The sequence below is a fragment of the Rhinatrema bivittatum genome, chromosome 2 (assembly GCF_901001135.1).
Source record: "Rhinatrema bivittatum chromosome 2, aRhiBiv1.1, whole genome shotgun sequence".
In the NCBI taxonomy this organism is placed as follows: domain Eukaryota; kingdom Metazoa; phylum Chordata; class Amphibia; order Gymnophiona; family Rhinatrematidae; genus Rhinatrema; species Rhinatrema bivittatum.
Genome location: NC_042616.1, coordinates 451,166,165 through 451,186,901, shown reverse-complemented (window position 1 = coordinate 451,186,901; position 20,737 = coordinate 451,166,165). Strand labels below are relative to the sequence as shown.

The following is a 20,737-nucleotide window of genomic DNA, read 5'->3' as shown; positions in this document are numbered from 1 at the left end:
TCCACATCACTGCTCCCGTTGTCTTGTGCAGCCTCCTCAGTCACTGGGATTATCTCAGATCCTGGGTTCTATGGCGCCTACACTAGATTTGGTGCCAAGGGAATTTGCTCACTTGTGTCCACTCCAGAGGGTGCTTCTGTCCCATTGGAGTCCGTTGTTGGAGGAATTTCATCTGCCGTTACCACAGCAGGGTGTCTCCAGAGCCAGTCATTTATGGTGGTTGTCTCATCATAATTTGGAAAATGGGGTGGATATGGAGGCTCAGACTGTGTGGTGGTAACCATGAATGCTAGGCTCAGAGGTTGGGGGGTGGACTGTCAGGTGCGAACCACACAAGGTCTGTGTTTGTTAGCAGAAGCATCCTGGTCTATCAATTGTTTGAAAACAAGGGTGGTTTGCAGAGCGTTGGTAGAGTTCCTCCCACAAGTTCAGGGATGGATGGTGAGAGTGTTCTCAGACAATGCAACAACAGTGGCATATATCAATCAACAAGGCAGGACAAATAGTAAAGGTGTGGCTCTAGAGGCCCAGGAGCTCTTTGCCTGGACGGAGAAGTATTTGGAGGGGACAGCGGCTTCACATGTGGCTGGAGTGGACAATGTTCAGGCAGATTATCTCAGCAGGGAGGCCCTGGACTTCATTCGAATCAGGTGGGGCAGTCCCCAGTTGGATCTGATGGCATCACGAAGCAGTGCCAAAGTGATGTGGTTCTTCAGTCGCAGACGAAAAGTAGGGGCCGAAGGGATGGACGCTCTAGTTCTTCCATGGCCAAGAAGATTCTGCTGTACGTATTTTCTCCATGACCTCTCGTAGGGCAGGTATTGTGGTGCATAGAACATCCAGGCAGGGTGGCACCAGAGTGACCACAATGCCAGTGATTTGTGGATCTGATTCATCTCACTGTAGATGAACCGCTCAGTTTGGCTTATCTACAGAGCTTACTCAGATAAGGATCCATCTTCTCGGATTGGGTGGATCACTTTTGTCGCATGGCTTGCTTTTAAGAAGAGCCAGTTATTACTACTTTACTTTAGGCAATGAGACCTTCCACCTTGCTGGCTTAAGGCAGGGGATGGAGAGTGTTCAAGTCCTCGTCTTTGGAAGAGGGTCTGGATTCATTGTAGGTGGAAATTCCTAACAAATTGGCCTTCTTACAGCAAGGAGACCTTCCACCTTGCTGGCTTAAGGCAGGGTGTGGAGAGTGTTCAAGTCCTGGTGTTTGGAGGAGGGCCTGGATTCATTGTAGGTGGAAATTCCTAACAAATTGGCCTTCTTACAGCAGGGTTCGACAAAGGGTCTGGCCTACAATCCGCTTTGGGTATAATTGGTGGCTTTAGAATGTCTTCGAGAGAGGTGGCAAGGGAAGCCACCAGCTTCTCATCCTGATGATATACGCTTTCTCAAGGGGGTCAAGCACTTGTAACTGTCAGTGCATAAGTTGTGTCCTTCATGGAACCTTATTTTGTACTACAGGCTCTCTGTGTGCCTGCGTTTGAGCCTTTGTGGAAGGACTTCACCTTGAAGGCAGTCTTTCTGTTGGCAATTTGTTCGGCCAGGTGAATTTCGGAGCTTCAAACTTTGTCCTGCAGAAAGCCATTCTTACAAATTACAGGGGATGGAGTGACTTTGCATATGGTGTCCTCGTTTTTACCGAAAGTTGTTTCCTCGTTCCACATCAACCAGATGGTAGAACTTCCAGCGTTTCCAAATTGGTCTTCGAAGGGAGAGCATGCAAGGGAGCTTAACTTATTGGAAGTTTGTCAGACTCTGTTGCAGTATCTTAAAGTCACTAATGGTTTTTGATGTTCAGATTTATTTGTCTTGTTCGGGGGCACAAAGAAAGGAGCTAGAGTGTCTAAAGCCATGATTGCTCGTTGGTTAAAGGAGACTATTTTTTCGGCCTACTCTTTTAAGGTCAGACAATCCCAGAGGGGTTACATCTATGGTGTCACACTCTACTAGAGCACAAATGGTCTCCTGGGTGGAGTACCAGTTGGTGTCACCATAGGAGATCTGTAGGGTGGCGATAACGTTTTCTCTTTATACTTCTACCAGACATTACCGGTTAGATGTTCGGGTGTCGGAAGAGGCAAGTTTTGGTGAGAGTGCTCTGCGAGCAGTTTTTTCAGGTTCCTGCACAGTATAGGGGAGTTTGGGTACATTCCACTTGTCTAGACTGATCTGGGGTATGAATAGGAAAGGAAAATTGGTTCTTACCTGCTAATTTTTGTCCTGGAATACCACAGATCAGTCCAGAAGTCTGTCCCCTTGATTCTGAAAGACTGAAATGTTTGTGATAAGTTTTTAATGCAGAACGTACTTTGTCTATATATTTGGAACCTTTAGGACTGAAGGTTTTCGGTTCCTTTGTTGGATGTGAGGGCTCCAGTTCAAGGGGCTCCAAACCTGACTTCTATGTTCGCCCTAGGAAGGGAAGGTTTTGGTTGAATTTCAGGATGTGGCTCTACATTGGCTTGGGTACGGGTCAATACTGAGAGACTGCAGTTAGCAGCAGTGCCTGAAAAGTTTTTATTCTCTGCCTCCATCTGTTGGTAGGGATGCAAAACACACTTGTCTGGACTGATCTGTGGTATTCCAAAAACAAAAATAAGCAGGTAAGAACCAATTTTCCTGTAAAAGTCCTCAATCTTCTCGTCTTCAAGTGGGCACACATATACCTCAAATTCATAACCCTGCAGATATTAGATTAAGAATTAAGAGTTCTCACTTACTGAATTATATTCCAAATTATAACAATTATTCTGGGATTACCAGCAGTTATTTCACAATAATAAATATCATCAAATGGATGAGTCATCAGATTCACACCAGAGATAATCAGCAAAAGAAAACTTAAATACACTTTAATTTTTCTCTTCCTCTAATGTTCAGATATTAACTACTTTGAACATGTTTTTGGTAATGAATGTTGAATATAAATATTTGTATATAAATAAATAATCAAATTAAATACTTGTAATCTTAGTCACTCTTCAAACAAGATCCCATTAGTTCTCACATCCCTTCTCAGAATTCTTCTCAGAAAATCCTTAATAATTTCCACAAGGTAGTTGTGGTTCTTAGATCCCCCTAGGTGCCATTGGGCACTACCTAGGACTCTAGTGATGGTATTCTTACATCTATGGTGGCATGGCCTGCTGGACACATCCACTAGGAATCAATCTGTTGACTATTCCTGCAGAAAAGGAGTGTTCATTCCCACATTGAGCACAAACTTATATTGAACACAGGGTAACTTTGTCTAGGGATTCCTCTTAATACCCTTGTCCTATACTTCATCCAATAAGCATCTCATAAAAGATTGTACCCTTTACATTTGCTCTAAAGGGCAAAATGAATTTGTTCGAGTGAGGCAAGCTCTGCCACGATGCTTCTCTAAAATTTGAATTGAGGTGACAGCTTCCAGTAGTAAGTGTGGGGACCCCTGGTCACCCATTAGATGGCCCTAGATCCTTGCTCTGGTAGGTGATAGCAAGAGGGACAGTCCATTCTCTACAATGCCTCCCTCTGAAGCTGACTGTGATGAATTGCTGTCCGTCTATTTGGAGAGGGGTGCTAGGAGTAGGAGTAGTGTGGTCAATTGAGGTTTTGGGTTGGGTTGGGTTTTGTTGGGACAGGAGTTGGTTTTTGCTCTTCCGCTGTGTTTGGTTGGGAGACTGCCCAGTTCCTGTGCACTCCTTGCCTGGTAGGGGCTATCCCTTCTGTGGAGTATGGAGGACTTTAGCAAGAAGTTTTATTTCTCAGGTTTGGTTGTGCCTGGGTGAATCCTGTTCCTGCTGGTGAGGCAATTCTCTTGACTAAAGGTCAGGAAAGAGAAGACTTTATATGCCTTTCCAGTCCAGTGAGAGGGCTACAGTGACTCCTCACTCAGTGGTGAAGTTTGGATTTTGGAGAGTTGCATTTTAGTGAGGACGTTTGGCGTCACGGCATGCGACGTCACATCTTGAGCGGCCCAATTGCATGCACAGGGGCCGCTTTCGCCCGTGCGATGCGTCCATCTTCGCAGGCAGCTGGAGGCAGGGGAGCCGCGGTCGTCTTCGCCAATGTCCGTCTCCGGAGGGGGGCTGCAAAAAAACATAAGTCGCTTCGTTGCTTTACACTGCCAGTCCTCTCTCCCCTCCTCCCGAAGCAAGGCTGCTTTTCGCACCTTGCTTCGGGAGGAGGGGAGAGAGGACTGGCAATCCCGAGCGTAGGATTGCCCATCCTCTCTCCCCTCTCTCTCTTACTACTTTTTTTTTTCGCTTTTTTCCGCTTTCGTTGCTTGTTTCGGGAGGAGGGGAGAGAGGACTGGCAATCCCGAGCATCGGAGAACCGTCCATTTCCTGGTACCTGTCATTTCAAATGTCATTTGAAATGACATTTGAAATGACAGATACCAGCGTGTCCATGAAGCGTTAGGCCAGCGCACCCAGGATACTGTATAGCGCTCTATACAGTAAAAATGGGTTGCGCGGGCTTAACGCTTCACGGACGCTTCTTAGATGCAGCTTGCATTTGCAAGCTATTTACATACAGTATCGAGCGGTAGGTGAGCTGGACTGTGCGTGCGGCAACTGCGGGTGCACCCGGCACTAAAGCAGCTCTTCCTACCGCTCCTTACTGTATCGGCCTGTTGAAGAGATAGCTAAGAACCCATGCCAAACTGTCCTTTACAAGGACAAAAGTTCTTAGCTTGCTTAGTACAGAAACCATTCCACTAGAACTATTTGGTCATAAAAATACATGAAAAACTTAGCAAATGCTAAAAGATAAAACAGACAAAGAAACAACTACTCTGAGCCTGCAAAGCATATGTCAGAAGATTTGGAAATATCACACATGATCTGAGGCAGAGGCAAGTCATACCGTATCTCTCCATGATAGAAACTCATAAAGCATGAAACTTGGTACACTTTAGCTAGGAAATGGATGTAATCACAGCCGTAAGGGCAAGTAGGTATTGAGAGACATGGCTCCTAGGCCAAAAGCTGCCAGATGGATGACAAGCCACATTGCACCAACCATTAAGGATATAATCACTGTAAACATTATTAAGCTCTGCTCTAAATGCTGTGCATGGGAATATAAAAAAATATGAAATTCTTCTACTGCAGCTTCTGCAGATCGATTATTACAACTTGACCAAGTTTTATGGGACTGTGAAGATGGATGCCAAGATCTTCGGCGTGATTGAGTACTGCGAAAGAGGCTCACTTCGGGTAGGTGCATACGCACTCATCACTTTCAGGACTGGAGAAGTGACTCTATGGCACACCAGATTTCTGATGCCTTTCTCCATATACTAGAAAATTTAAGAGGCCAATATTCAAAAGTGAACGTCTAACCAGATAAGTCTTATCCAGTTAGGTGGTATATCGCAGTACCCCATTAAAAGCCCTGAGCAACAATCAGTTCTTCATATGGTAGGGTTGCAGGTCTTGCTTCAGACTGGCTGTAAACCCCTTCTGGGTTGCTTAACTTACATTTATAAGAGTCACTTTGTGGCTCAAAGGCAGAACTCTAGCATCTTGTCCAAGCAGTCAGCTGGTTTGAGGCCAGGCTTAGCTTTTTTGCCCTGTCAAGAAAAGAATGAAATATCAGGGCATACATGAGGCCAATGATAACATGCCACTAATGCACTCAAGATTAGCATGGTAAGGAATGGGTGCAACTCTCTGCTAGTGCACACGGCCAGCAAGGTGAACTATGGGTGAGATTTCATTGCAGTATATTAAGTTACAGGTCAGTGAAGGGTGACATGGGACTATGAGTATATGAGGTTAGAAACCTTGGGCATGAGTAGGACTCCACTTATTTGTATGAGGCTTGGAATGTAGGGAAATAAAGGACTACTTGAAATTTTTGGATAAAGGAAGCTTGATAGGATTATATACTATTTCTCTGGCTGGAGATATCCTCAGTGTAGTCATGCTTTACTGAATGCACTCAAGTAATTTCTTCAGTTCAGGCATGAACACAGTAGTATGCTCGTCAATCCAAGCAGAAGGCTCCCTCAACACGCCATTTGCTGGACCATTAAACATCAGACACTGTGCGATTCAACTCATTTATATGGATTATATCATCTGAATCATTCTAGTCTCTGTGCAATGAATCACCTGCTGTTTCTTGTCATTCCTCAGGATGTCTTGAATGATAAAATCTCTTACCCTGATGGCACCTTCATGGACTGGGAGTTTAAAATTTCTGTGATGTACGACATTGCTAAGGTAAGATGGCCAAGGGGCTGATGACTGGAAACATGAGGCAAAGACCAGTAGTGATATGAGGCATACTTGGGAATCAGAAAGTTACCTCGCAAGACTGCATCACCGTTACTACACAGCTAGCAACCTGTGCAAGTGGGCTGTTTACTGGCAGATGCCCAGGACTGGACCTGAGCATAGCACCAAGGACACTGTCAGTAATGAATAAATATCAAACAAGCTAAAGGTATGTAAGTACACTGTTAGCAGAATTATCACTTTGAAGAAATCAGACAGAGTCTACAGCTGGACCTTGTAACTAACAAAGTTTACTACAGAGCTTAAGATAAAATGAGAAAAATTTAATAGGAATGTTATGCAGGAGAGGACTGAATGGAATGCATGGCACCAGGGAAGGAAGTTACTCGGATTATGGGTCAGATAGACAAAAAGTGATTAACATATCCCAGATTGCTAGGCAGCTCTCCCTCTCCTATCTAGGGCTGTTAAGCTGCAAAGAGAAAGGTTAACTCTTCGCTGTATGAGTGGAAATTTTTTCTGCTGTCATTGTTCAACCTATGCTTCTCATCTTGTTGAAATTAAAATTTACTGTAGATCTGAATACATTTGCTTTAAGTTCTAATGTGTTCCAGATTCTAAATTCTGGTCCCTATGCCACTAGCAGTGGTATCCTTAAACATTTTCCCAAATTTCTTGTTAAAAAGTCCCATTGATTATGTTAGGAGCATGGTGGTGCAGAACAGGATGGCATGGTTTACCTGTTCTTTTAAGTAGGGTGTAGAGTGTGGCCCTTTGTTATTATCCAGCCTGCTATGCAGCCTCCCTATTATCAGCAGAACTCCCCATGGAGCTACACCTGCTGTCACTGCAGCCATAGTCTCCATGGGCTCAGGAGTCAGCAGGGCTTGTCCTATTTAGCCTTGCCTCTTGTTACATCTGATGCCTTGTCATAGAGTCTATTTGGCTCACTGCTTGGCCCTGTTCTACCTTATCTTGCTCTGTGGCTTCTGGGCCTTCCAGTTCTGCCTTGCCTAGCCTTGTGGCCACTGGAACTTCCTGTGTCTTGCTCTTTGCCTTGTGGCCTATTTAGGCCTTACCCTGCCTTGTGGCCTCCAGGTCTTCTGCCTCCTTGAACTTTGCTGTGTGGCCTATTGAGACCTTTCATACCTTGTTGCCTTCAGGACTTTCGTTACCCTAGACCTTGATCTATGGACTACTCAGGCCTTAGCTTGCTTAGTGACCTTTGGACCTTCAGTCTTGCTGCCTTTGGGCTTCTGTGTTCTCTGTTGTAAGTTATCCTTGTCTGCTCTTAACCTTGTCTGCCTTGTCTAAATCCTTCTCAAGTCTGCCTTGTTTAGACTTGTCCTTGTCTGGTCTTGTCATGCCCTGCACAGGCCAGTCCCCAGCATTCTTAGTATCCAGCCCCTGTCTCTGGCCCTGAATTGCCATGATATCCAGCCCTTGCCTCCAGCCCTGTACTGCCTTGGTATCCAGCCCTTGCCTCAGTCCTACCTTGCCCTAGTATCCAGCCTTGCACTGCCTCAGTATCCAGTCCTTGTCTCCAGCCCTGCACTACCCCCAAGTTCCAGCCTTCACCATAGTCCCAGCTTCAGTCTGAGTCCTGCTGGCCACCAGAACACAAGGGCTCAACCTGCAGGGAAGGTGGCAGGTCTAGGCAGAAGATCCCCTCTGCCCTCTCTCAAAGTCCTGTTGTGCCCCTGTGGGGGTTCCACAACCTTAGCCAGACTCTCAGTTGTGACACCCTGTGTATATAAGTTTGAATTCTGATGGGGGAAGGGAATTAAATGGTAATTTCAGAAGAGTCCAGAGGAACTTGACCTGTCCTTGGTTTTGGAAATATCCCTTAAGAACTGTTGGTTCTGCCAGTCCAGCAGGGCCTCTTCAGTTCACTATGGATGCTAGTATGCCTCAAATCTCCTCCTAGGCACAATATACCTAGCCACTTATCAAGAGCCCTAGCAGGGATTATGGGCACAGCTAGCTGCTAGAGCAGCCTAGGGGTCTGAGCATCAGGCTGAGAATCAGGGAAGACAGGATTCAAATCGTGCTGATGCTCCTTGTCATCTTGAGCAAGTCACTTCTCCCTCCATTGGCTCATGTACAAACTTTGTGGGTCATTTACTAAGCTGAGGTATTTTTCCCAGACACAAGATTCTCAAAGATGCAGGATCCCAAAAGGTCAATAGATTCCATGTTGCTTATCCCAGGAAAAAGCAGTGGATTTCCCTAAGTCCACCTTCCAGGAACTTGTCCAAACCTTTTTAGAACACAGTTACACTAATAGCTTTCACCACATCCTCCAGCAATGAATTCCAGAGTTTAATGAGTTGAGTAAAACAAATGTTCTCCTATTTGTCTTAAATGTATCAACTAGTAACTGCATTGAATGTCCTCTAACCTTTGTACTTTTTGAAAGAGTAAGCCACCGATTCGTGTTTACCTGTTCCACTCCAATTATTTTATACACCTCTTTCATATCTCCTCTCAGCCATCTCTAATCCAAGCTGAAGAGCGCTAATCTTTTTAGCCTTTCCTCACAGGGGAATCATTCTATCCCCTTTATCAAATTAGTTGTCTTTCTCTATACCTTTTCTAATTCCACTGTAAATTTTCGACTGCAGCTTAGGTGGCTCTCCTTGCAGCATGCAATAGCGGTGTTGCGAGTGTGGAGGTGTGGTCGCTTGCTCAAGAGGGATTGTGAGCCCTTGGGCCATGGCGTGGCTCAGGGAGGAGTCCCAAGACACACACCATGGGAGGTGAGAGTGTTTAGGCATGGGCTGGAGCAGGAACAAGGCTGGACCAGGATCAAGACTTGGAACGTCAGGAACTGGAACAAGGGAGGCTCAGACTCCACTGGACCTACATGCACAGGTGGAACCCAGCAACGCAATGCTGGCTCAAGAGTAGCCCTCCAGCCACTCGGTAGCCCTTCTGGACCCACCGCTTGGGAACAACAAGTGCATGAGGCCAGATGGAGGCTGAGGACAGGAACAAGACAAGACATGGAACTCAGGAACTTGGAAGACTCGGACAAGGTTTCAGGATTCTTGGAAGACTCTGACAAGTTTTCAGGATTCAGACACTAGTACAGGGTGAGTACTGCACTGCAGCACGCCCTACACAGCCACCCAAGGCTGGTCGTAGACCACGCTGAAAGTGAAGCAGATTCCAGGTGAGAAAGTGAAGATTTGGAACTGGAAACATGTCAAAGATTCAGGAGAGGCCTGCACCAAAGCATGCCCTACACAGCCACCCATGGCTGGTCGCGGACCACGCTGAAGTGGAGCGGGTTCTGGTTGAGTCTAGGACATGGACGAAAGCAGGAACAAGGTACTCTGAAGACCGGGAAGAGGATTCAAGACTCAGGACTCGGATTCAGGAACAGACCTTGGCATTAAAAACAAGGGCCTTCCAGAGACTTGCTCTGCAGTTGTGAAGACAGGCCTTGTGCCACGAAGCGCCCTACACAGCCCACTATGGGCTAGTCATGGACCATGACAGCGGCACGCTAGGAAAGGTGGACAAGCATGAAATCTGGAAGCAGGGCGAAGAGCTGGAGATAAGGACATCAGGACCAGGACAGGAACGCGGACCATCAGGACATCAAAGAGATGATGAAGGAGTTCAAACAAGACAAGGAACATCAGCTGAAGGAGACCAGGAACATCAAACGAAGAGCCATCTAGACACAAGAAGACCACGGAGAACCTTGACCGGAAAAGAGATCACAGGCAACTGTGAGACCCAATACGAAGGCCCCAATGAAGTAGAAGAGAGCTCTTTTATAGGGCTGGTGAAGGAGCAGGCTGATGATGTCATGTGTTGGTGCCGCGGGGCTTTTTCTGCTACTGGCCCTTTAAATGTAAAGCAGAGGCACGCGCGCCTAGAGCCCCGGGAGGTTGAGGAAGTTGGCAGCAGCACCAGGGCCGTGAAGAGAGGACAGATGGTGGCGGCTTCATGCCGCAAAGAAGAAGCAGAGATGGCAGCTCCCTGCTGCGCAGAGAAAGTAGGCGGTGACATCCAGGCCACACGGGAGCAGCCAACAGCAGCATCAGGAAGCAGCCAGGTCGTATTAGAGCAGCAGCAGCAGTGTCGGGCCGGGGCAAGGTGAGAGGCTGCTCGCGAGATGGGCTCCACTAATAGCATCATAACAAGCGACCCCACAGCCTGGGGCAGCCATCTTGTTAAAGGCTCTGAGTAACCCAAATATATGCTGTCTCCAGTCAAAAAAGTCTGTGGGAGGTCTCAAGACACTCTCCTGTCCCAGCCCTTCCCCCTTGTATGAACTCAGAGGCTGAAAAATACATTTTAAAAAACAATTTTAAAAAGTCATGGTGCAGGCCCCTCCTCCTTTTGTTCAAAATGTTGTCCCCCCCAGATCACCTCAGACCCCCACCCTAGCTCCCTCCTTCACCCTCCCTTGCCAAACCTCAAGATCCCTGGTGGGCTAGAGGGCCTATAGCACCCCCTTGTGCTCTCATTTTCAAAATGGCTTCAGCCGGCCCTGCTTTATATTTTTGCCCCATTGGTCGGTGATTTACTACTATTTAGTTTGTCAAATTGCCCAAGCACTTCTTCCAGGTTCACACTACTTTGATTCAGTTCCTCTGAGTCATCACCTAGAAAAAATGGTTCAGGCATGAGCATCTCCTCCTCCTCTGCAAAGACAGAAGTGAAAAATTCATTTTGGGTTTTCTGCCATGGCCTTATCCTCCCTGAGCATCCCTGGTCAACTAGTTGCCTGACTGACTTGCTTGCAAGTGTAGAGACCTCTTGGGGTCTGCCCTAGATGTCCCTAGTCCCAGCCCTTAGGTGGTCAGCTGCAGAGGTACAAAACCTTTCATTATAGCATCTGCCCCAGAGTTTATATGGAATTGGATGAACCCTTAGGTACAAGGGGGGGGCTAGTTAAATAGAAAGTAGGGCAGATGTAGGTTGCTTTCAGAAGGGAAGGTTGTGTTTCATAGGTGCTCTCTGAGTTAGGCCCCCAGTCTGACACAGGAGCAGAGAGGCACCAGGATTGCCAGCTCCTGTAATAGGCCTGGAAGGATGAGGGATATTTAAGAAGCTTTTTACAGTTTTCTGGTTTTCTGCATTTTTGACCTGGTCCATTCCTGGCGGGCTGAAGCCTCTGTGCAGGCGGGACTGTACACCTTTTCAACCTGCATAAGAGGAGGTTGCAGCATCTAGTGTGTGAAGAGATACTGTTTCAAGTTATCTCAAGTTGTATTTTTCCACCAGTTGGGGAAAGGGAGATTGTTTTCCTGCCCCTCCTTTTCCCCTGAGCTGGAGACTTTTGGTAACTGTTTCCAGCATAGACCTTTCCTCCTGGGAGGCCACCTTCTGTTTTTGAAGAGGAATCATCAAGGTAAAAACATCAGGAAACCCCCGACCGGAGTTTCCACCCTGGGACACGGGACACTTCATGTGAAGTCTGAGATACAACGTGGACCTCAGGAACTGTGGGAATGGATCTGGCAACTGTTAGGATTCCCCAGCCACCCTGGGATAATCATCTTTCCTTACCATGGAGAATACCCATGTTCCAAGCCCCTGCCTGCAGGGATATTTCCACAGGATTAGAGAGCATTTGAATCCTGTCTCATGTAAATCTGGGAACCCGAAGTAACTGGAAACTTTGCTTTTCATCTAGCAATTCTTTTAAGAGGAATTTCAGTAAACTTTAATTTGAACACCCATCCAGTGAGTCTTGCCTAGTTTGTAAGTGTACCTGGCCCGAAGAGCTATGGTAACACACACACACACACACACACACATGGAAGAACTCTACTGTCTGGGCCAAGAAGGTGAGCCTTCACCCCCATAGAAAGGATCCACACCTTAGGGACTCAGGCAAGGGGAATGAGAAGTGTGAGGACAGCCCCAGTTATAAATTCTTTTATGGCCCTTCAGGATATGGGCCATCCGCCAAGAAAAGGTTAAACAAGCTTTTTGTTTCTTTGGTGGCCTTTTGTGATGAGGAAAAAATAAGACTGACTATATAGGTGGATCAGTCAGAAAAGCAAAAATATATTTTATTCAATGGACTAAGGCACGGTACATGCAATTGCAGGGCTCCCCTGTACCTCAACCAATTAGTCAAGCTGCAGGCAAAGAAGTGACTCTGATCAAAGAGAATACATTGTTTATAAACTCTTATCTACACAGGATAATAGATCTTTCAGGACTTGCAAAGCTGTGGGGTGCACTAGCTTTGCAGCTGGTTTTGGTCTCACAGAGATAAGGGAAAACAAGAATTTATTAATGAATAGCAGAAGAAGGTAACTGTCAACATAAATCTTTCAGCTTATTTATCTATACCATGTGTTTAACTCCTGGAATAGGAATTAATTTCCCACAGTTCATGTTTTTATCACATACATTTACCAATCTGAACACATACCTAGTTTCTACCCCAGGCTTGAGGCCTACTGAACTTAGCCTAACTTAGAAAGCCTGAGTTGGGTGGGCACTTTTCCTTCAGATTTTGGGATCACCACTAGATGTCCCTAGTTCCCAAACTTGGTCTAGGAGTTTGGATTTATGCAGAGGAAGGAGGGGCACACCATCCCTGGAACAGCACCTCTAGTGTGGCTGCTACTGTGGTCATCCCCCTCCCCCACCGCCTGTATAAAAAGCAGGTTGCATTGTAGATCTGTATGGCAGTGGCAATATTCTGTCATGGCATCTCGAGGGAGAAAGAGCTTTTTATTGTTTGAGGTTTTGTCTTGCCATAGGGTGTCACACCACCACCATATGTCAAGGACGCCATAGAATCAATTAGGATATATATAGATTATGCATAAAATGATCTGCAGTCTGGAATGTTTATGGATAGAAACTGCATGCATGACAGGGAGGAGTATAGCACTGGAAGTTTACTACTGTCCATCCATCAGGATAGTGAAACAGATTGTAAAATGCTAAAGGAGATTAGACAGGCTACTACACAGGTGTAATGGAAACACAGTAATAATGGCCGATTTCAATTACCCCAATATGGATTGGGTGAATGCCTTATCGGGGCATGACAAGGAGGTTACGTTTTTTGACACCATAAATGAGTGCTTCTTGGACCTAAAACCAATGGGTGGGGAGAGGGGGTGGGGTGTGGAATGGCAGCTACATTAGATCTAGTTTTCATTGGAACGCAGAATCTGATGCCGCTTGGCAATAGTGATCATAATGCAATCAAATTTGATATAGGAAGGTGCATTCTCTTAAGAAGAAATAAATGGATATGTTTAGACATTTCTTTGTGGTGTGGTCTTCCTTTGTTTCTCTGTATTTTCTTGTATCTTTTGTGCCTCTCTTTCTCCACCTTGTATCATCCTTTGTTCTCTCTCCCTTCCTGTATCTTTTGCTATTACATTGTCTCTGTGATGCACCTCTTCATCCTATGCCTCATATCATCTCCCATTCTTTCCATTACAGGGGATGTCCTACCTTCATTCCAGTAAAACTGAGGTCCACGGGCGCCTTAAGTCTACTAACTGTGTGGTTGACAATCGCATGGTAGTGAAGATTACTGATTTTGGCTGCAATTCCATTCTGCCTCACAGGAAGGGTGAGCAAAACTAGACAGACATTTATAGGAGTTTGGTTTTCCCAAATTTTTTACCTACTTGTGTGTATTCAGGCAGCTGGGGGTCCTCAGTACTATGTTCTAATGGGGTTATCTTGCTCACATAAGTAGTTGTGTGATCATTTGTTTGCAGATAGCTTAGGGACATCCAATAGTATTTGATTAGCTACAAGGTCTTATGAATATGTTCTAAGTAAAAGGGCCTCAGGAGTTTGCTGGTGTTAGCTTATGGGAACAATGCTGCAGAGAGTGCCTTATCTCAGATAAGTTAATGAACTTAGGTCCTGTTTACTCTGTGGAAATTAAAGAATCCAAGACACTTAACAAGAGTAGGGAAGCTTTTCCTGTTTATTCTGGTACCTACGTTCTTACAGATTAAAGCCACTGAGATACCACCCATAGCAAACGTCACCCCCTATACCTTGGTTCCTGGAGGTCTATCTTCCTCCCCCATTCAGATAATCTACATGCTGGGGCTGCTGCACTGAATGAGGACTTAGCCTTGGGATCAGGTATGACCCCCTACCTTCACAAATAGTACCAGAAGAGGGCCTACACTTAATTACTTATTACTACTGTACAACACTGTGTAAAAGTAAGTATATTAAGTCTCACAATATCTTGTTAAGTAGCCTTAGATTATCTACAAAAGTCTAAGACCCTTCCCAAATTGCCTGCATACATGTGGAGATCATCAAAAACTGTCTACATGGACCTGCATCCCTTTATCTTAGTAACATAATAGTGGTGGCATGAAAAGAACAAATAATCCATCCAGGCTGCCCAGCAAGTAACTGCCACTCCGTGCAGGTTATCCCCAAGCCTTATGTTAAGGGTAGTAAAATTAACAATCAAAAACAAGCAATTGTCAAACCTATAACAAAAATTATTGCTAGCAACATTTTTACAGGGTGAGCAGCCTTCTTTATAATTCATCATACAATGCTGCTTGAATGTACTTTGCTTTTGAACTTGGCCGGAAGAAGCAGTCCTACGCCTTTTCCCTAATGTCTGTGTATTAATACCCCAGAGTGTAAAAGTGAGGGACCAGCAATGGCTGAATCCAATTTCCCTTTATCTTATCTTTATTATGAATTTATGTATTGCTTGCTGCCTAGACTCTAGGCAATTTACAATCAAAACATTGACAATAAAAAACACACAGTGACACAAATTAAAAAGATAAAAGTCATAAAACCATATGTAAACATAAGATAATTTATTTATTTTATTTATTTATTTAAAATTTTTATATACCGGCATTCATGTTGCAAACACATCATGCCGGTTTACATATAACAGGGGTGTACAGTAAACAATTCAATAACCTATTTGTGTAGAAGGAAGCAGTTACAAATAACAAGGTAATAGAACTGGGAGGAGAGAAGAAAAGAAAGAGAATAACATTAGGTATAGGTATTTACATTAGTAATAACATTTTTACATGTGGAAGTGGTAGAATCTGGCTGAATAGAATTAATCGGTGTCCGGGAAAGCTTTTTTAAACAGCCAGGTCTTAAGTCTCTTCCTGAAGGTTGGGAGGCTGGGCTCCTGTCTAAGGTCCGGTGGGATGGAGTTCCATAGAAGGGGGCCGGCTGTTGAAAAGGCCCGATCTCTCAAGGTAATGTGTTTGGTAGTTTTGGCTGGGGGCACTTGAAGAGATCCTCTGAGTGTGTCTCTTGTTGGTCTGGAGGAGTTATAAATTTGGAATGGGACTTGTAAGTCGAGTGGGGTGTGTTGATGGATGGTTTTGTATATTATGGAAAGAGATTTGTAGAGGATTCTAAAGTGAACAGGCAACCAGTGGAGATCTTTTAGGATTGGAGATATATGGTCCCTCCTCCTGGAGTTTGTCAGTAATCTTGCCGCAGCGTTTTGTAACATCTGGAGGGGTCTAGTATAGGAGGAAGGTAGGCCCAGAAGGATAGAGTTACAGTAATCGATCTTAGAAAAAATGATAGCTTGTAGAATGGTTCTGAAGTCCTGAGTGTGGAAGAGTGGTCTAATTCTTTTCAGAACTTGGAGTTTGTGGAAACAGTCCTTGGTGGTTCTGTTGATGTAAGCTTTAAGGTTCATCCGGTTATCAATTAATACTCCTAGATCTCTCACCTGTGTAGTAGTTGGGATAGTTGGAGGATTAGAGATGGCATTATTATCTGGGGAGATGAGAAGCAGTTCTGTTTTAGAGGAGTTTAAAACTAGGTTTAGGTTAGCCAGGAGATGTTTAATTTCGAAGAGACAGTTTTCCCAGTGAACCAATGTTTTTGTGTAAGATTCTTTAATGGGTATCACGATCTGGATGTCGTCGGCGTAGAGGAAATGTTTGAGGTTAAGGTTGGAGAGGAGTTGGCAGATAGGTAAAAGATAAATGTTAAAGAGTGTAGGTGACAGTGAGGAGCCCTGGGGGACACCTATGGATGCGTCCATTCGTGAAGATTCTTTGTTCTGTATCTTAACCTTGAAGCCTCTGTTGGAGAGAAAAGATTTAAACCATGAGAGAGCTGTGCCTGAGATACCTATAGAAGCCAGAATGGAAGTGAGAATGGAATGACTGACCGTATCAAAGGCGGCTGATAGGTCCAGTAGAATTAAGAGGAAGGATTGGCCTTTGTCAAGGCCCATTAATATGAAGTCAGACATGGAGATGAGGAGGGATTCTGTGTTCAGTGACTTGCGAAATCCGTATTGTGATTGGAATAGGATTTTGTTTTCTTCTATGTATTCGGAGAGTTGAGTATTGACAACTTTTTCTAGAATCTTGGCTATGAATGGGAGATTGGCGATAGGACGGAAGTTGTTGGGGTCTTTAGGATCCAAGTTGGGTTTCTTGAGTAGAGGTTTGATGGAGGCCAATTTGAGGTCGTCAGGATATAGTCCTTGGGAGAGTGAGCAGTTTATGATGTCCGACAAGGTTTTAGCGATGGAGTCAGGGATGGCCAGGAGCAGTTTGGTGGGGATGGTATCCAAAGGATGGGAGGAAGGTTTCATTCTTCTTATAAGAGTTTGTATCTCTAAGATAGAGATGGGTTCAAGTGTTTCCAGACCATTGTTGTTGAGGGATGATTGTTGAAGAGACTGGTAAAGAGCAGGGTCGGTGGGATTAGAAGGCAGATGAGTTAGAAGGCTGTTGACTTTGTTGTGAAAATGAAGAGCAAGTTCTTCAGCTTTGGGTTGTGCTAGGTCGTTGGGAATCTCCTGTGGGATGATTTGGGTGAGATTGGAGACATAGGCGAAGAGGGCTTTTGCGTCGAAGATTAAGTGGTGAATCTTGGATGCATAGTAGTCCCTTTTGGATTTAGAGGTAGTTGACTTGTATTGATGGAGGGTGGCTTTGTAGATGGATCGTGTATTGGTGCTTGGGGATTTGCGCCAGTCGCTCTCTTTCTGTCTTAGATTTTGTTTTAGCTTTCTTAGTTCTTCCGTGAACCATGGTTGTCTTTTGGAGGCGTTTGGGAGGCGTTTGGAGGCGTTTGGGATATCAATAAGATAATAAACTGCATAGATATCAATAAGATAATAAACTGCATAGATAGGAAAGTCCTAAAATATCAACATAATTATGAGGATGTTCAAACCAGCCAGCAAACTCCTGAAATCACAAGAAGTGTCAATTGGAGAAATGGAATATGATCCCTAAGTTCCCTGGTTCTCAGCATATTGCTTCCTTAATAAAGAATATATACCTCAAAAAATGGAGCACAGCAATTTTTATTTCTGTGGGGAGAATTTTGGCAGACTGGATTGTACAACTTATGTATTGAATTTAGCACCGACACCAGGAAAAGCTTCCCTAATCTTTTTAAGTGTCTTGGATTTAATTTCACGGAGTAGACAGAATTTAAATTTACTAGCTCATCTGAGATAAGGCGTCCTCAGCAGCCTTGTTCCCCTAAGCTAATTCCACACTGGAACACTGGCTCCTCATTAATACAGAGCAGTGGTCTTCACTAATTTTAAAGTGGGGGGTCACTTTGGATCCAGAGGGATTGGAGGAGGGCTGACAAATTTTCCTATGCAGAGCCATTGACCAGCAACACTACTGAGCAGTGCATGCCAGAGATATCATATCTCCACCAGTCTCTCTATCTCTAAACCTCTGTCTACCTTGTGCCAGCATGCTCGCTCTCAATCCTGTCTCCAGTCCCTTTCAAACTCTTGCATGCATCCTCTGCATTCTCCTTCTTTCTCATTCCCCCTGGCAGCCTCCCTCTCCCTCAACCCCCACCTCTCTTTACACAGCAGTCTCACTCTCCCTCAACATTCTTTAGCAGCAGCAGCCTTTGACCCCTCAGCCCCCTTCCCTCTGCAGCATCAGCAACCTTTGACCCCCCACCCCCTCTGCCCACTGCAGCAACCTACAGACCCTCTTCCTATATAGCAGCAGCCTCTGATATTCTGCCTCGACCTCCCCCACCCCATGCACAGCAACAGCAGCCTTTAACTACCACCTCTCCCCACAATAGCAGCCTCTCTCTCTCAACTCCATCTGCACACCATAGCAGCCTCTCTTACTGTAGTCTGTTGTAGGAAGAATGCAGGAGGCTGGCCACATAACAGGTCAACCAGTGTCTTCTCTTGTCTTGGCATGCTGGAAAATTAAATGATTGCCATTGCTGCCTCTTTCTTCATTGGCTGGCACCAATTCTTTTGCCCCTTCCTTCCTGCTGTTCTTCAGCTGGTGCAGGCCCACTGACGTGCCTCCTTTGCATCATTGGCCTGGGCTGGACGCCCAAAGTCTTTTGTATCCCTGAAATTACAAAGGAAAGATGCAAACTGGGAGCTGCAATGGAGGCCATATTATGGGTCCATGGGAACGCAGGCTTTACCTTGAGGATATTTGGAGTAGAGAAAGCCACCCCTTTTACTTAGTCACTGACATCACTTCCTGTAGCATGCCAGATTCCTCTCAGCTCTCGCATCCAAATACAAGCCAGGCCCCTATTTACTGACCTTCCAAGATCTTACAGGGAGTTAGATCCTGGGTGGTACAACTAAAATACTAACTCTTATTTATAAAGTAATCTTTAATAACAACACATTCTGGTTAGCTGCTGCCCTTCATGTCTATTCCCCACAAAGAGTACTAAGATCAGCTAATAAAGGTCTATTAGTCATCCCTTTAATGTATTAGGTACATTTAGGTGACATACAAGAGCGTGCAATATCAGTGGATGGTCCCATACTATGGAACTTCATGCCAGAAGATATACAATTGATGTCTGATACTAAGGAATTCAAAAAGAACCTAAAACCTGGCTATTTAAACCGACATTTTTGAGCTGTTTGTGAAAGTGTGCTCCCTTTTATTACTAGGGTTATTGCAGGATGTAAGCTGTTACCTTTCTGTTTTAAGTTTGTGATATTTTAATTTTGTTCTTATTTGTTTCTTTTATCATGATTGTTTTTACTTTGTAACTCGCCACGATCTTTGGAGTGGCGGGTGATAAATGTTTATAAATAAAGGCTGCTGTTTCTTTAATGCTGCCTCTCTCTATCTCTCTTGATCCGATCAGACCTGTGGATGCCACCTGAGCACCTCCGTCAGTATGGTTACTCTCAGAAAGGTGACGTGTACAGCTATGGAATCATTGCCCAGGAAATCATACTGAGGAAGGAGACATTCTACACAGAGCACTACCAGGACCCCAAAGGTAACAACAAACTAGTCTGACTAACCTTTGCATTCCATTTCAGATATGGAACAGGTGAGGCAGCAGTTGAAGGTACAAAAAGAAAAACCATTATGGTTTGGATGACCAGGTGTAATATCTGTTCCCTTTAAATATTCCCTTTAATTTCAATTTGGGCTGTTTACCATTCCCACCATTAGGGATCTGTTTGAAGCAGAGAGCTACTGTGTTGCTCATAACCAGAAAGAATGCTCAATATCAAACTAACATATAATGAGAACACCTGAAGATCGATTTTATAGGAGACGATATTTAACTTTAAAAAAAAAATACTTTTTATGTATTGTAATTTTAAAAGTTGCAACTATATAGTAAACTGAAATTATGAAGAAATATTACTTTGTGTATATAAAAGTTTAAGAGAAAAAACAAAGTAATCACCACAATACAACCTCAAGTCCAAAAAGACACTGGAGGGCACAAAGATGATAATAGCAAGGTCTAAGTAGTATACCACACTGAGATCTCAAACCGTTGCACCTATATTTGCATATATATATATCCTGAAACAGTTCTAGTTAACAATCCTATCGCTCAGTAATCTTTTAAACTGGGCAACATCATAAAAAACAAATTTATTCCTGATATATTACTACACATTTAAGAAAAAATGATGCTTCCACTGCTGATACTTGTGACCTAAGCTCCAAAAAAAGCCTTTCTAGCAACTTGCATAGCCTTACACAAATCAGGAAAAATATTGACCCCATCACCTAAAAACAAGGAGGATCTATGCTTTAAAAAATGCTTCAATGTCAAGCCTCTATCTAATTCTAAAGTAAAAGATAAAATCAATATCCCCCTAACTCTTTCCAATAAAGTGATAACATCCAAGCTATCAGCCAAAACTAATGGCTCAGCATTCCCTTCTTTCAAAAAGTGATGACCGTTTCCAGGATGAAATATAGTGCACTTTACACAATGGTGGAATATTCTGAGGTGAAATCTTTAGGAGATATCTATATGCCTTATGTTTAAGAACTTAAGAAATTGCCATGCTGGGTCAGACCAAGGGTCCATCAAGCCCAGCATCCTGTTTCCAACAGAGGCCAAATCAGGCCACAAGAACTTGACAATCACCCAAACACCAAGAAGATCCCATGCTACTGATGCAATTAATAGCAGTTAATGGACTTCTCCTCCAAGAACTTATCCAAACCTTTTTTAAACCCAGCTACACCATCTGCACTAACCACATCCTCTGGCAACAAATT

General features: G+C 44.4%; 1 protein-coding gene across 1 annotated transcript in view; it reads left to right on the top strand.

The window, feature by feature from the left end:
- GUCY2C (guanylate cyclase 2C) overlaps positions 1-20,737 on the top strand; it is a 174,562-nt gene that overhangs the window by 99,951 nt on the left and 53,874 nt on the right. The window contains exons 14-17 of the mRNA XM_029587127.1: positions 5,115-5,219; positions 6,144-6,230; positions 13,683-13,815; positions 19,347-19,484. Coding sequence (XP_029442987.1) covers positions 5,115-5,219; positions 6,144-6,230; positions 13,683-13,815; positions 19,347-19,484 — 463 coding nt within the window. The remainder of the gene's footprint in view (positions 1-5,114; positions 5,220-6,143; positions 6,231-13,682; positions 13,816-19,346; positions 19,485-20,737) is intronic.